The 12,242-nt window shown below is 38.8% G+C and overlaps 2 protein-coding genes across 3 annotated transcripts in view; one reads left to right on the top strand and one right to left on the bottom strand.

Moving 5' to 3' along the window:
* The window catches only part of LOC120624154 (uncharacterized protein KIAA0930 homolog), a 57,394-nt gene that overhangs the window by 9,726 nt on the left and 35,426 nt on the right, over positions 1–12,242 (bottom strand). For both annotated transcript variants that reach the window (XM_039890525.1, XM_039890526.1), the window contains exon 5: positions 10,830–10,970. In XM_039890525.1, the coding sequence (XP_039746459.1) occupies positions 10,830–10,970 (141 nt within the window). The remainder of the gene's footprint in view (positions 1–10,829; positions 10,971–12,242) is intronic.
* LOC120624155 (phosphatidylcholine:ceramide cholinephosphotransferase 2-like) overlaps positions 1–12,242 on the top strand; it is a 98,529-nt gene that overhangs the window by 58,253 nt on the left and 28,034 nt on the right. The window lies entirely within an intron of this gene.

The following is a 12,242-nucleotide window of genomic DNA, read 5'->3' as shown; positions in this document are numbered from 1 at the left end:
AAACTAAGGTGGACCTAATTTTAACTTGTTTTAGAGTACTTCTAATTTTGTTTTTCAAATGTTCCGTCAAAAGCTCGTGTTAAAGAATTGTAGACAAATTTGAGCTTTAATTCGTTATAAAAAGATCAATTTTACTACGATGTGGGAATATTTCAAAGCAAAAGCAAATCTTGTACTAAGGCTAATGAAAGGAACTATCAGTTGTTCGAGCTACTAACTAATGTTAAGTCTTACAGAATAAATATCAGTGAGTGGGCTCAGGAACTTTATAATCTTTAAATTCTAGCACTGAACAGCGAGTCACCGTAAGCGGTGGCATCCTTATGCGGTTGACATGCAATCAACTCGCATGAAACGTTTTTTACCCGATTCCGATGCGAATCGCTTGGGGTGTGGAAAACCATTTCTTTTTCCTTTCACGTAAGTACATCTTGAGTGAAAGGCATAATTGAATAGGCATTTTTAGGCAAACCCCAAGCTTGACCTTATCATTGCTTTGCATCATCGCCAAAGCGTCAAGAGCAAGCCCAAATAAAACGAATGTTCTGTTTCCTAATTTATTATTCCATAGTTCTATTTCCACTGAAATCTGTTCGGTATTAACTCAACTTAATACTAGTTGGTACCATAAGCTTTTTTAGCTGTGCTATGCGGTTCAGTGAAATTCAGGTTTCATAAATTAAAAAGGTGGCCAAGCACCGCATTATATTTCATTTCCCTAAGAAATGTATTAAATTGTAAACATCGGACCCAGAAACGGCGTTCCCGCACAGCGCGGCGTCCTTTCATAACCGCGGTTTCGTGAACAGCGATTATGAAATTGTCCAATGTTTGGAATAAAAAAGTATAGGTTTTAGCTCATTGTTTGTCAATAGGTATTCATTAAAAGAAGTGTACTTCGTAACTTAGTGAACATTTCATTTTATATGAATGTAAGAGATATCTTCGTAGAATAAAGTTTGTACCTATCTACTTTAACTTACATAGAAATCGTTGATATAACAATATCCTTTCAATTCCAAGTTATTCTACTACTACTTAGTTCGAATAGCTTTTTTTGAACATTTTGATTTGATTTTATTAAGAAGCCAGCACCAAATCAGCATTGTTGAAGCTCTCATAGTGAATCTTAAGTAAATCTTGGCACAATCATTATTTTTGAAGAGCTCAGCCACACCACGCAGCTCCAAACAATGTTGGCGGGCATAGGAATTGATCAGTTTGGGTTACGATTAATATAAGGTACATATTATTTATTGTCATCTCGTCCATAGGCTTCGCGTGCCCTTTTAAGCAGGAATTCAAACCTTGGCTGTGGTGATCCATCCATATATCGACCTGGGCTCAAATTACTTGACTCACAACCGAGTGCTTGAATTGGGCAACCCAAATTGCAGTCCAACTCGGTTTTTAGCTCAGAGATAAAATAGGTACTTATTTGTCTCCATTTTTACTATTAAATATGTAACGAGTCTATCATGTGGCATGTCAGATATATTTCATGAAGTACGCGGTAAAAAAAAATTTGATAAAATTCTAAACAAAGGTTTGATAACAATTTTGCTGAGACCTACTAACCGAGCGGATGATGTAATGGAGTTTTGAATGGCTGATTGCCAAAAACATATTTGGGCTAGTTGTACGAAAGATTCACATTCCTACTATTCAGTAGTAGTACAAAAATCCGAAACTCAAATAAATACTGACAGCTCTAAATTTGATATCACAAATGGATTGAGTAAATTATCTTTACGGGTATTAAGCCGCACATCCTATTAATATGAAAGAAATATTACGTGTGTATTTCTCCCCCAATATCCATAATAGTATCTTAGTCCGATGAAACGATACAGACGTTCAGGGTCACGGGGATGACAATAAATTGCATCACACACTATACTGTATCATTATGAATGGAAAATCGATTTTCTTAAAAGATTCATCTTTGCCATAGCGCACAATAAGGAAGCTGAGAATGAGTCATTTCATGTGACGTGACTTGACACTTGTAGCGCGCTAAAGATGATTTGCGATGTTATATTATCGTTTACATTTTTACTCTTAGTTTGACTACAGTCGATGAGCCTACAGCAGAATTGGCATCATTTTTTTTTAACTAATTGTACAACTCTTTTTAATTTCAATCTAATTACCTATTAGCTATAGCTATAATTTTCGGTGGACTATATAGCACAAAACTATTGATAAATACAGATTAATTCACGTGTATTTTTTGAAAAGCAAGTTAATTTTGTACAATGCCAGTTAAGTACTCGGGTGTCGCTAGTGGCCCCTCGTGACTCACTCCGTCGGTTTCTTTTTATCTTAATAATGAAAGTGATAGCAATCTTTGTACACCTGCTGAAGGCGTGCACTTTGCCGACGTTTTGAGCGATTGAATCGCAGAAACAAATCAAGAAAGTGCCTATTTGTTCTAGCGGATGTAATCCTAAGTTTGACTTTTTGTTTGTCCTTCCTTCACGCTCTAAGAAGCAACCAATCTACTTGATTTTCAGCACAGAATCAGTTAAAACTTTTATCCCAGGAAAACAAACGGTTCCTACGGGATTTGCAAGATAATCCGTTGAACGAAGATGATACATGAATGAATTTTTCCCGGAGAAAAAGTAGCCTATGCCATGCAAAAAATCATATCAATTTTTTTCCGTTGCTGCGTGAGAGAGCAATCCAAAATCCATTTTTGGCTTTCAAAAAACTGTTAGGTACATCAGTGGCAGCAGTCGGCGCCACAGCAGCTGGTCCGATCACAGCAGCGTAGGTTTGAGGGAAAAGTATCAATGTTTCGATATATTGACATTTTCCTTCGTAGCCATTAATAGATACTGTTTCCAGACCCATGATGGAACTATTTCGTTGAGTTTTTTATTGCTTACCGATATATTTTGTCGATATTCATTTAAATGTTTTTCTCATAAATCATTTTAATCTTAACTTTTTTTCTTAATTTGGATCTTTTAACCATTAGTGGTGGATTATAATTTTTCTTTGGTATTGATATTTCATGGCCCTTTATAGTGTCACAATTACTGCCTTACAGTTATTCCTTTTTCATCAACAATGAGAATTATGGAACATAACCATTGCCCCACAAAGTTTAATGTACTTTTAATTCGCACAGCTAGTGTAAATATTATGTATTGAGCTAACGCCACCCTTGTACTACAATCAATAATTTGTACCGACAAATATTTAGTTTTGAAATTAAAATTACATTTGCTGTCAATATGAAAAACTATAACGCTATATTACATAATAGTTTGATTTGGTTTTGTGATGTGGCAGTCAATTTAGTTGTAGTTCTAAGAAAAATTAAGTATTCAGTATCGCTAAGTCTTAAATGAGGGGTTTGCTGGAGTTCTGTCCTCCATCTCCAACCACATTCATCAGATCTACACAAAGTTTGGGCAAAATAAATTTATTTGTGTTTAATTTTGCCTCTATAGTACAAAAATAATTATTTAAATCGGTTATAATCTGTTGGAGTTATGGCGTTAAATCGTCAAACACTTTCATCCCCTCTCTCAAACGAACCGAGCTTAATTTAGGGATAAAAAGTATCCTATATTACTTTTAACACTTCCAAGAATATGTGTACAAAGTTTCATGAGAATCGGTTAATTAGTTTTTGCGTAAAAGCGTAACAAACAAACTTACATTGACATTTATAATATTAGTAGGGAAGTAGGGAAGTAGGGATATCGGTGTTATCATTTCGATCTACTAGTAAGTAAATACATAATAATTCCATGGATAGGTTATATAAGCTTTTAATTTAATAGGATTGTAAGCACATCAAAAGTGATGTTTTCTGACGTCTGTCGGTACCAAAAATTATAAATGGCACCTGAAATTTTAGAGATTGTTTAATTATTCTAAAATTTTCTCAGTTTTAAGGATTGTTAGTAGATATGAAAAACAAAGTGTGACTCGCGCACGAAAAACAGCAACAAAATCACGTCTGTTGAGTGGGTTTTTAAAACTTTTTTAAACACATCATCTGTGAAAATTTCAACTATCTATCACGGTTATATGGTGACAGACGGACAGACATGCTTTCTCACGTCTGTTGGTACATGAAAATATAAATGTCAATTGAAATTTAAGAGATTGTTTAAAATTTTATGAATTTTAAGTTGAACAGATATAAAAAACCGGCCAAGTGCGATTCGGACACGGAGGGTTCCGTACCAATGCTACGTCGAGCCTAGTGACAGACGGACGGAAAGCAATCTTAGCAATAGGGTGCCGTCTAACCCTTTGGGTTCGGAACCCTTAAAATTAAGGCAGGTCAGCAACATAAACAAAATGAGATACATATAGGTACATATACGTAGGAGTCGTGATTTAGCTGCGCGTAGTTGTAACTTGTGGGGCTTTGTCTACAGTCTAGACATCGATTTCATTGGTTGTGTTGATGATGTTATGAAACACCTAGTTAGGGGCCGTTCACCTCGCCGGCCACTCGCTCACTATGACACGTGTTTAAGCTACTAGCTCTAAGCATATGGGTGTGATTTTAAATATATTTCATATACAAATGACTTCATTTGTTTTAGCACTGCAGCCGCGAGCGAGAATATGTCCAAACACTAGACGCGATATTATTGCTGCGTGGTGATAACATCGCGGCCTCCCTAGCTTAGTGGTGGGCGCTGTGGTTTTATAAGTAAAAGTAGCTGGTTCGAGCCCGATAAGGGTTATTTGGGTTAATATAATTTTTGAATTCTCTCTGTTCTGATCTAGCGAGAGGTTTCAACCGTTGCCCACAGGCACACTTAATTATCACATGCAGGTCAATCGGACCTGCATGTGATAATTAAGTGTAATGGAATAAAAAATAAAATAAAATTAAGACTTCTTGTATTTTTACTTAAAACGAGAAGTCTAATTTTAGCCGCGATATTCTCGATCTCGTAGGTGCCGCCTAAGCGAGGACACCTATGCCCATCGGCTGGCTGGAGTGACCCAGCGGGGAGCCGTACCAGTGGCACTGCGTACAACGGAAGGTTCCGGCCGACCAAGTGCGGAGACAAGCCCAGAGAAAGAAAGAAAGAAAGAAAAAGCTATGCCCATTTTATGCCATTAAATCAATCTTTAGGTCAAAGTAGATGCATGCCTAGAAATATTCTTAGGTTAGGCGTTACTTAACCTAAGAACATAGATTATTTGAGGTATAAACAGTGGTTGTCTGGTGGAGAATTCTGCCGCGGCTAGTCAACACCCTGACGACAAGGACGTGCTGCCAATCGATTTGGCGTACCGGAACGATGCCGCGCAGAAAAGTTTTTTTTATTCCAATACGAGTTAGCCCTTGACTGCAATCTCACCTGCTGAAAAGTGATGATGTTGTCTGGGATGGAAACGGGCTAACCTGTTAGGGGTGTTATGATTAGGGATTATAACTCCTTTACCCCAAAACAGGTCAGCCAGCTATCACCTTACACTGCAAAATCACTGTATGTGTGACTGTAATGGAATAAAAAGTCGTCTACAATAAATCAGGACAAAGTACGGAAGGGTGAAGCCACAGTGATAGCCAAAAACAACCACGCCGGTTGTCGACCTCGAATACGGGAATGACGCCATTAGGTCAATTTAAAGCCTACCACTTTCCAACGGGTACGTTTCACAGTTCCGCAGAATTATATTCACCTACAACGTGGCTATGTATGTAGTGTGTGATTGATTACATTGCTGAGACTCATACGGACAACAATTCCAGCGAAGCTGAGACACATGTCAGCTTGGAACTAAAGCAATCGTTGGTCTTGAATGCTTGTTAATGATTTGAGTTTTGAAAGTTGATATAAAAGGTACAAAGCAGTTGAACAGTAATAACTATGATTTTATTCTACAGGGTAACGAATCAAAGCGATTTTTATGCCATCTTCCTTCTTTATGCATATTCTGTGCACGCCACTGTAAAGATGATATCGATTTAACAGATGGAAGCTCTCTTAAAATATAGCGCAATGTTTAAATTTAAATTGAAGCGATGACAGCCACTTGATTGACTGTAGGAAATATCGAACCCTAGATCTGGGAAATAGGTCGTCAAAGTCGTGACAGCGCAAGATTTGCGACCTCGGTGGTATCGTCATTAATATGGCTCCATCCCATTACCCTCGGCGACGCGGCGGCGCGGCGACTTGTTGATATCGCACCCCCGTCACCCGCTTTCAGATCCCTCACACCACGCTCGGCCGATATTTCAAAGAGATGACACGGCAAATGAATCTTAAAGTTTCACAAAGTCAAAGTATCTTAAGGGGTACGAGTCGACTCGAGGGACTCGAGTCGGTACTAGTTTTGTGGTTTCTCTGGCTAAAGATTTGTTTTTTTTTATTTCAATCGATAATCCCTGAAATAACTGAACCAATTTTAATAATTCTTTCGCGTAGAAAGCTATCTCATTCAATATATACTAAGATTTCGGCCTTAATTAATAGTTATTGTAAACTTCCACATTTCACTTAACCATATGCTTCTCTATTCTAAATAAGCCGAAATAACGCATTCTATGCCGAGAAAAATTACAATGAAAAGAGTTTACACTATCAAGACTATCTCATATTGATATAAATAATTCGTGCCCTTTACAGCATGTTATTTGGTCGCATAGATTAGGAGATACTTAGTGAAAACTTAACATTACGGGAAGTAACTACGAGAAGGATATATGAGCAGGACCGCGTGCCCAATACAACTAGTTAAATGGTGAAACCTTGAGGAACAACATCTAGTATAAAATAAAATGATTCTCAATTCCATTATATAGCACACTATAGAATCGATTGAGTGTTAAGAATGCATTGCAGCTTTATTTATTTGATCAGTGGAACCTCAATTGGCAGTAGGCCCGCCTCAACCTCAACCGAGAGGAGAGAGGAACCTCAATCGACAAAGACGTTTCACTAAGGGTTCTGGTGCGATGTCGCGTAGAAACCCTATGAGGGGTATGACTACCATACTCCCTCACAGGCTAGCTCGCTACCATCTTATACTGCATCATCACTTACCACCAGGTAAGATTGCAGTCAAGGGATAACTTGTATTGAAATAAAAAAAAAAGATGAAAACCATTGCAGGATACTGCCAGGCATCTCTTGGAATCAGTATCGACGTCATGGCAGAAATATTTACAGGCAGCCTTTACTGAATTTGCGCAAAAAAGGCGTGGGAGGTAGAAGATTTTAAAACTTACTTTGGTGGAATCAAGCCTACAAGACCAACTAGGACGTATAGCAGTTTCCGCATAAATAATGCCTAAACTGAGTAACGCTGCTTAGTTTGGGTAAAATATTTAATATTTCGATGCTCTCAATCTGTTCAAAGTTATCACAAAATGGAAATCTTCCACTGCCTCTTGAATCACCGATATTACATCCGTAGCACTCCATTTACTTAATCAGGAAAGACAAAGGTTACGTGACTATTTACTAGTGGAATGTCTTTTTTACATTCTGTGTATGTAAAAAACTAGTTTATAACTATGTGGATCTGAGACTCATTTACATTACAATAATATTATAGTATCAAATCGCGATAATTTTCGATATTAACTGTAGCTGGTTTCCTTTTGTTATAGCTGTATTTATAATGTAAGAACCCAAAAAGCACAAAAGATTAAAGATTCATAATTTAAAATTAGGAATTAAGAGTAAATATATATTCTGTCTATTATAAATTACATTAAAGGTGTATACAATTACTCTATGTATTGAGATACGATGCGCTAATCTTCGACCACGCATGTCCTGTCCCACTGTTTGAAGAATGCGGTTGCCAGAGTTACGTATTCTCTTCCAGAAGGATTCCATACGCGCCCTGATAACGCCCGATGCACTGTAATCGATCTGTATCTGGGAAGCTTCATAATGTTTTTTTTGTTTTATTTTACTTCCATCTACCTTTTAGGGAGTATGGTAGCCCCTCCTAATTGGTTCCTACACGTCTTTGTCGGTAAATAACCGCGTTGCGTTATGCGTCATTATATTGCACCCCTGTAGAACTGTAAAACAACCTCTAGTATCGATACCATAATAGGCAAGTAGTACACAGTAGGACGTAACGACTGTCTTAAATCTGTTTACTGTAATTAGCGAATCTGCGCGCGAGAATGTTGCATCGAATCGACAATAGACGCCTTTCCCGCTCCACACGGAAACTACATTATTCGCTCCTCGAAATGGAAACTACATTATAATCCGCCAAAGTCAGATTACCATCGCACGACCGGTACAGAAGCGCGTCGATGACAAAACAAAATTACATATAAGGTGTAGGTATATTTTTAGAAGCTCATGACAGTTCACAACTGTCCCAAATCCATATGATAGGTAAAATAAAAAAACTAAGATAACCAGAGATTTGTTTATCAGCTCTCGTTGCGATAAGACAACAAAAATCTGAACAACAATTGGTATGGTATCGCAGTAAACTGTGAAGGCAATGCAATGCACTCACTTTCCGCATTTCGTCACGGGTCCTAACTCCAAACAGAACAGTGGCGCGCGTGGGTGCCACTGTCGTGACGTCACGGCCCTGTCAGCACTTTCGCCGCCCCCCATTTTACGGTTATTGCCTAGTGACACCGAGACAGACGCGCTCACTTCTGCTTGCCGTCGTGAATACAAAATTTACTCATCATGCCACTCGACCGTTCATAGAAACATTTTTTGTTACTTTTCGACTACTGTCATTTTCTTGGTAATTTATATACGGTCTATTAACTATCGCCTTCAGTTGATATTAACAATGCGATCTTTTCGCGTACAGTTAATAATTAGATTACCGAATTATTCATTCTTATTTTAGAGCTCAGATTTGTTTACTCGATAGATAGGCGTGTTTTTCAGAGTGAAACTGCCGTTTCACCTAAAGATTTCACCAAGGACAAGGTCTAAGATGTACCTATGCACTGCCCCCTGGGATCTTAACCGGAACCTCTTCCTTATTTAAGTCCACAGCTCACAAGGACACATGACTACCACCGCGCATGATTATGTAATGATTAACAACATGGTACCGTGGCTGAGTTACAACGCAGAGCCTAGATACATTAGGTACCATAGGACGAAGAAATCTTACACGGATATCATATCAGCAGTTCTGCATTCCAATTTCTATAGAAATAACGTCGAACTAAGGCTCATGTATCAGCTCATTTCACAACGGACGTCCGCTTCACGTCATTTGATGTGCTTTACAATAAGTTGATTTCACGTATTTTGTATGAAATTTCAATAAAAAACACCTCGATGTCCGTGTCAAGGCCGTGCGTGTGCTACGAAAGGATTCTTTGAATTTCATCCCAACATGGATAATACGAGGTGAGGTGTCTGAGTTTACATTAACTTTCCGTGTAACTTCGTATATGGTCTTCGATATGCTACTTTTCTAATGTTAAAATACTTAGTTGTGGGGAACCAGTATTTTTGCGCGGACAATGTCGCATGCATAAAATTGTATGAAACTGCGTAATCTAACATAACTTAACCTAAATCCTTCCTATTCTTGGAATAGAGTACATGTAAACAGTATTGAAACTACCGTGGCACGGTCAGCTGACGTCACAGCCGATCAGGCGCTGACCCACTGACACTAATAAAATGGTCACTGCTCTCCTCTTTGTGCTCAGCCCAAATCGGATGTGAGCCAGCCACGCCTCGGCCAGGCCTGGCAGCAGAGTTAGGTGCATCATCCGCCTATCAGGCACTTCTGAAGCGTTCCCGGCACTTAAATACTGTTGAGATACTGGCGTCTGGGTTGAGAAGCCCAAAAAACGACGACACTTTATATCTATCTATGATAAACTATATCTATACTTATAATAAAACAGTAAATGGAAGATTTCTGTACATTTAATATATTTTGAAAATTTTTGATCGGGGGATGCCTTATTATTATCCTTAGGCCTTATTATTATTATAAGGGGATTATAAGGGGATTATTAAATAGCTGCAAATTCCTTTTTAAATTATTCAAATTGAACGTATCGCTTAGAAACCGTTTTAAGAATCAAAACCTAATTCCTATTTTAAATAAATCTTTAACTTTTTTGTACAATAGGGGGCGAACGAGCAAACGGGTATCCTGATGTGAAGTTATAAACCAGAGAAGCCTATACAATGCGTTGTCGCCGCTAACATACACTTCGGTGTCCGTCGACGACTGTGCCAACCTTTCTTGAATCACGTCATAGATTTCTCGGTCTGGGGATTCTACCTGGACATGTTATGTCTAGCGAGAGGAATATTTAGATCGTATAGCTATCGCGGCTGCATCATCATATTCTGCATGACGCGATTCCCGGATACTTAAAAAATTAGCAGATCTGAAAAAGTTCAGCATTAGAAAGTCCACCATGAACTTTTTTTTTATTCCACAAGTTAGCCATCGACTGCTACCTCACCTGGTGGTAAATGATGATGCAGTCTAAAATGCTAACGCAAAGGCAGTTAGATTTCACCCATACCCCTCATTGGTTTCTACGCGACATCGTGACGGAACGCGTAATCGCTTTGCGGCACGTCTTTGCCAGAAGGATAGTAACCATCCACGGCCAAACGTCCCACCAGACCAGACTAGAGAAAATTCGGAATTTAAATTCCCTTATTGGATGGGAGGTCCCTCACACTTAAAAACACGGTGCAGCAGCTCACAAAACGGCGAAGTCACTTTCACCCACAAGTAGAACTGTGTGAACGGGTTGTCGTAAAAAATTGACCTCGCATCACAGTTGTCACACCTAAGGCACGCTAAATCTACGTACTTAGCCTACATAAACCGCAGAGCTGTACACTCACCCTGGCGTCGTACACTCTGGTGAGCGCGTCGTAGCGTATGGAGCCAAGGAAGATGACCGCTTGCGCCGCGCCGCCCCGGCCTCTAGCCACCAACTCCACGCACACCATCTCCCCGTCCCGCACTACGATGTCACAGAAGACCTGTACAGAACACGTATATCTACTTATAGTAAACTTGGACGGATCCAATTCTGTACATTGAAGATATTTTTATAATTTTTCTCGATACTGAAATTCTATAATCGATACTGAAACCAAACCTGTGTTTTTTGTCTGTCTGTCTGTATCTTGGCCGCGCATCACGCTGTAACTACTGAATGAATTTAAATATAACTTTTCATGATATGAGATCGTACTACGAGGATACTACATAGGATACTTTTTATCTTGTAATTCCTCACAGTTTTCCTTTGGGATAGGTGAAAGTGTTTGACGATTTTACACGATAATTCCGTCAATTGTAAACCTATTTAGGTAATTATTTGAGTACTGGATAGGGTACAAACGCGACCTGCTCCAAGAAGAAGCCCACAGCAAACTTAACCGGGTGTTCCTTTTGCTACCACCATATTTAAGACGCAACCTGGTCAGTGAGCAATAATTTACACCCAAGCTTTTTTATCGATTACAGAAGCCTTTATACTATCGGAGGAGTTTTCTATAAACATACGTTTCACATTAATTCTTAAATTTAGGAATATTTTCGTTAAAATCCATATAACATAACGTTTTACAATCATTAAGTATTACATCTTTTAACTTGGCATGTGAAGGTGGCGTTGTACAAATCCCTTATAAGATCAATAATGGCCTATGGTAAAGATTGCAGGACTAAACGTAGGAAGGATGAAGAAGCCCTGGGAATTTTGAAAGGAAGGTTATAAGAACCATATTATATGGTGCGGTGGAAGTGGATGGTCCGTGGCGAGTCAGTCAGTCCGCGAAATTTATGATATCACTGGCGCAAATTTATGATACATTGTCCAGCACATCAAAAATCTAAGACTGCAGTGGGCCGGACATGCTCAACGCATTGACGTCATAATCTTCTTTGGTTGATGGGCGGAGATCGGTCGGGAGTCCAATATTGCGCTGGATAGATGGAACAGACCGAGTTGCACAAGCTATCGGCATGCGAAACTGGCGGGCATGGCCACCAGATACAGATAGGTGGAAAAATCGACTGAAGCAGGGCCAGCACCTGTAGTGCCAATTATGATGATGATATATTTTTTTTCTTTATACAGAAAATGGCCGAAAACTAATAATAATTTCGCAATTTTTAGTGCCCTGTGTAAATGTAGGCGAAAACTTCAATAAATATATTAATGGAAAACGACGCGAGAATGTTTGTTTTATCGCCGTGAAACGTGCGCTTGAAACCAGGCGCCAAGAAAATACTCATACTCCAAA

This window comes from Pararge aegeria, chromosome 5, assembly GCF_905163445.1.
Source record: "Pararge aegeria chromosome 5, ilParAegt1.1, whole genome shotgun sequence".
Classification (NCBI taxonomy): Eukaryota; Metazoa; Arthropoda; class Insecta; order Lepidoptera; family Nymphalidae; genus Pararge; species Pararge aegeria.
Note: the sequence above shows the minus strand (reverse complement) of the source record. Positions and strands in the feature narration are given on the sequence as shown.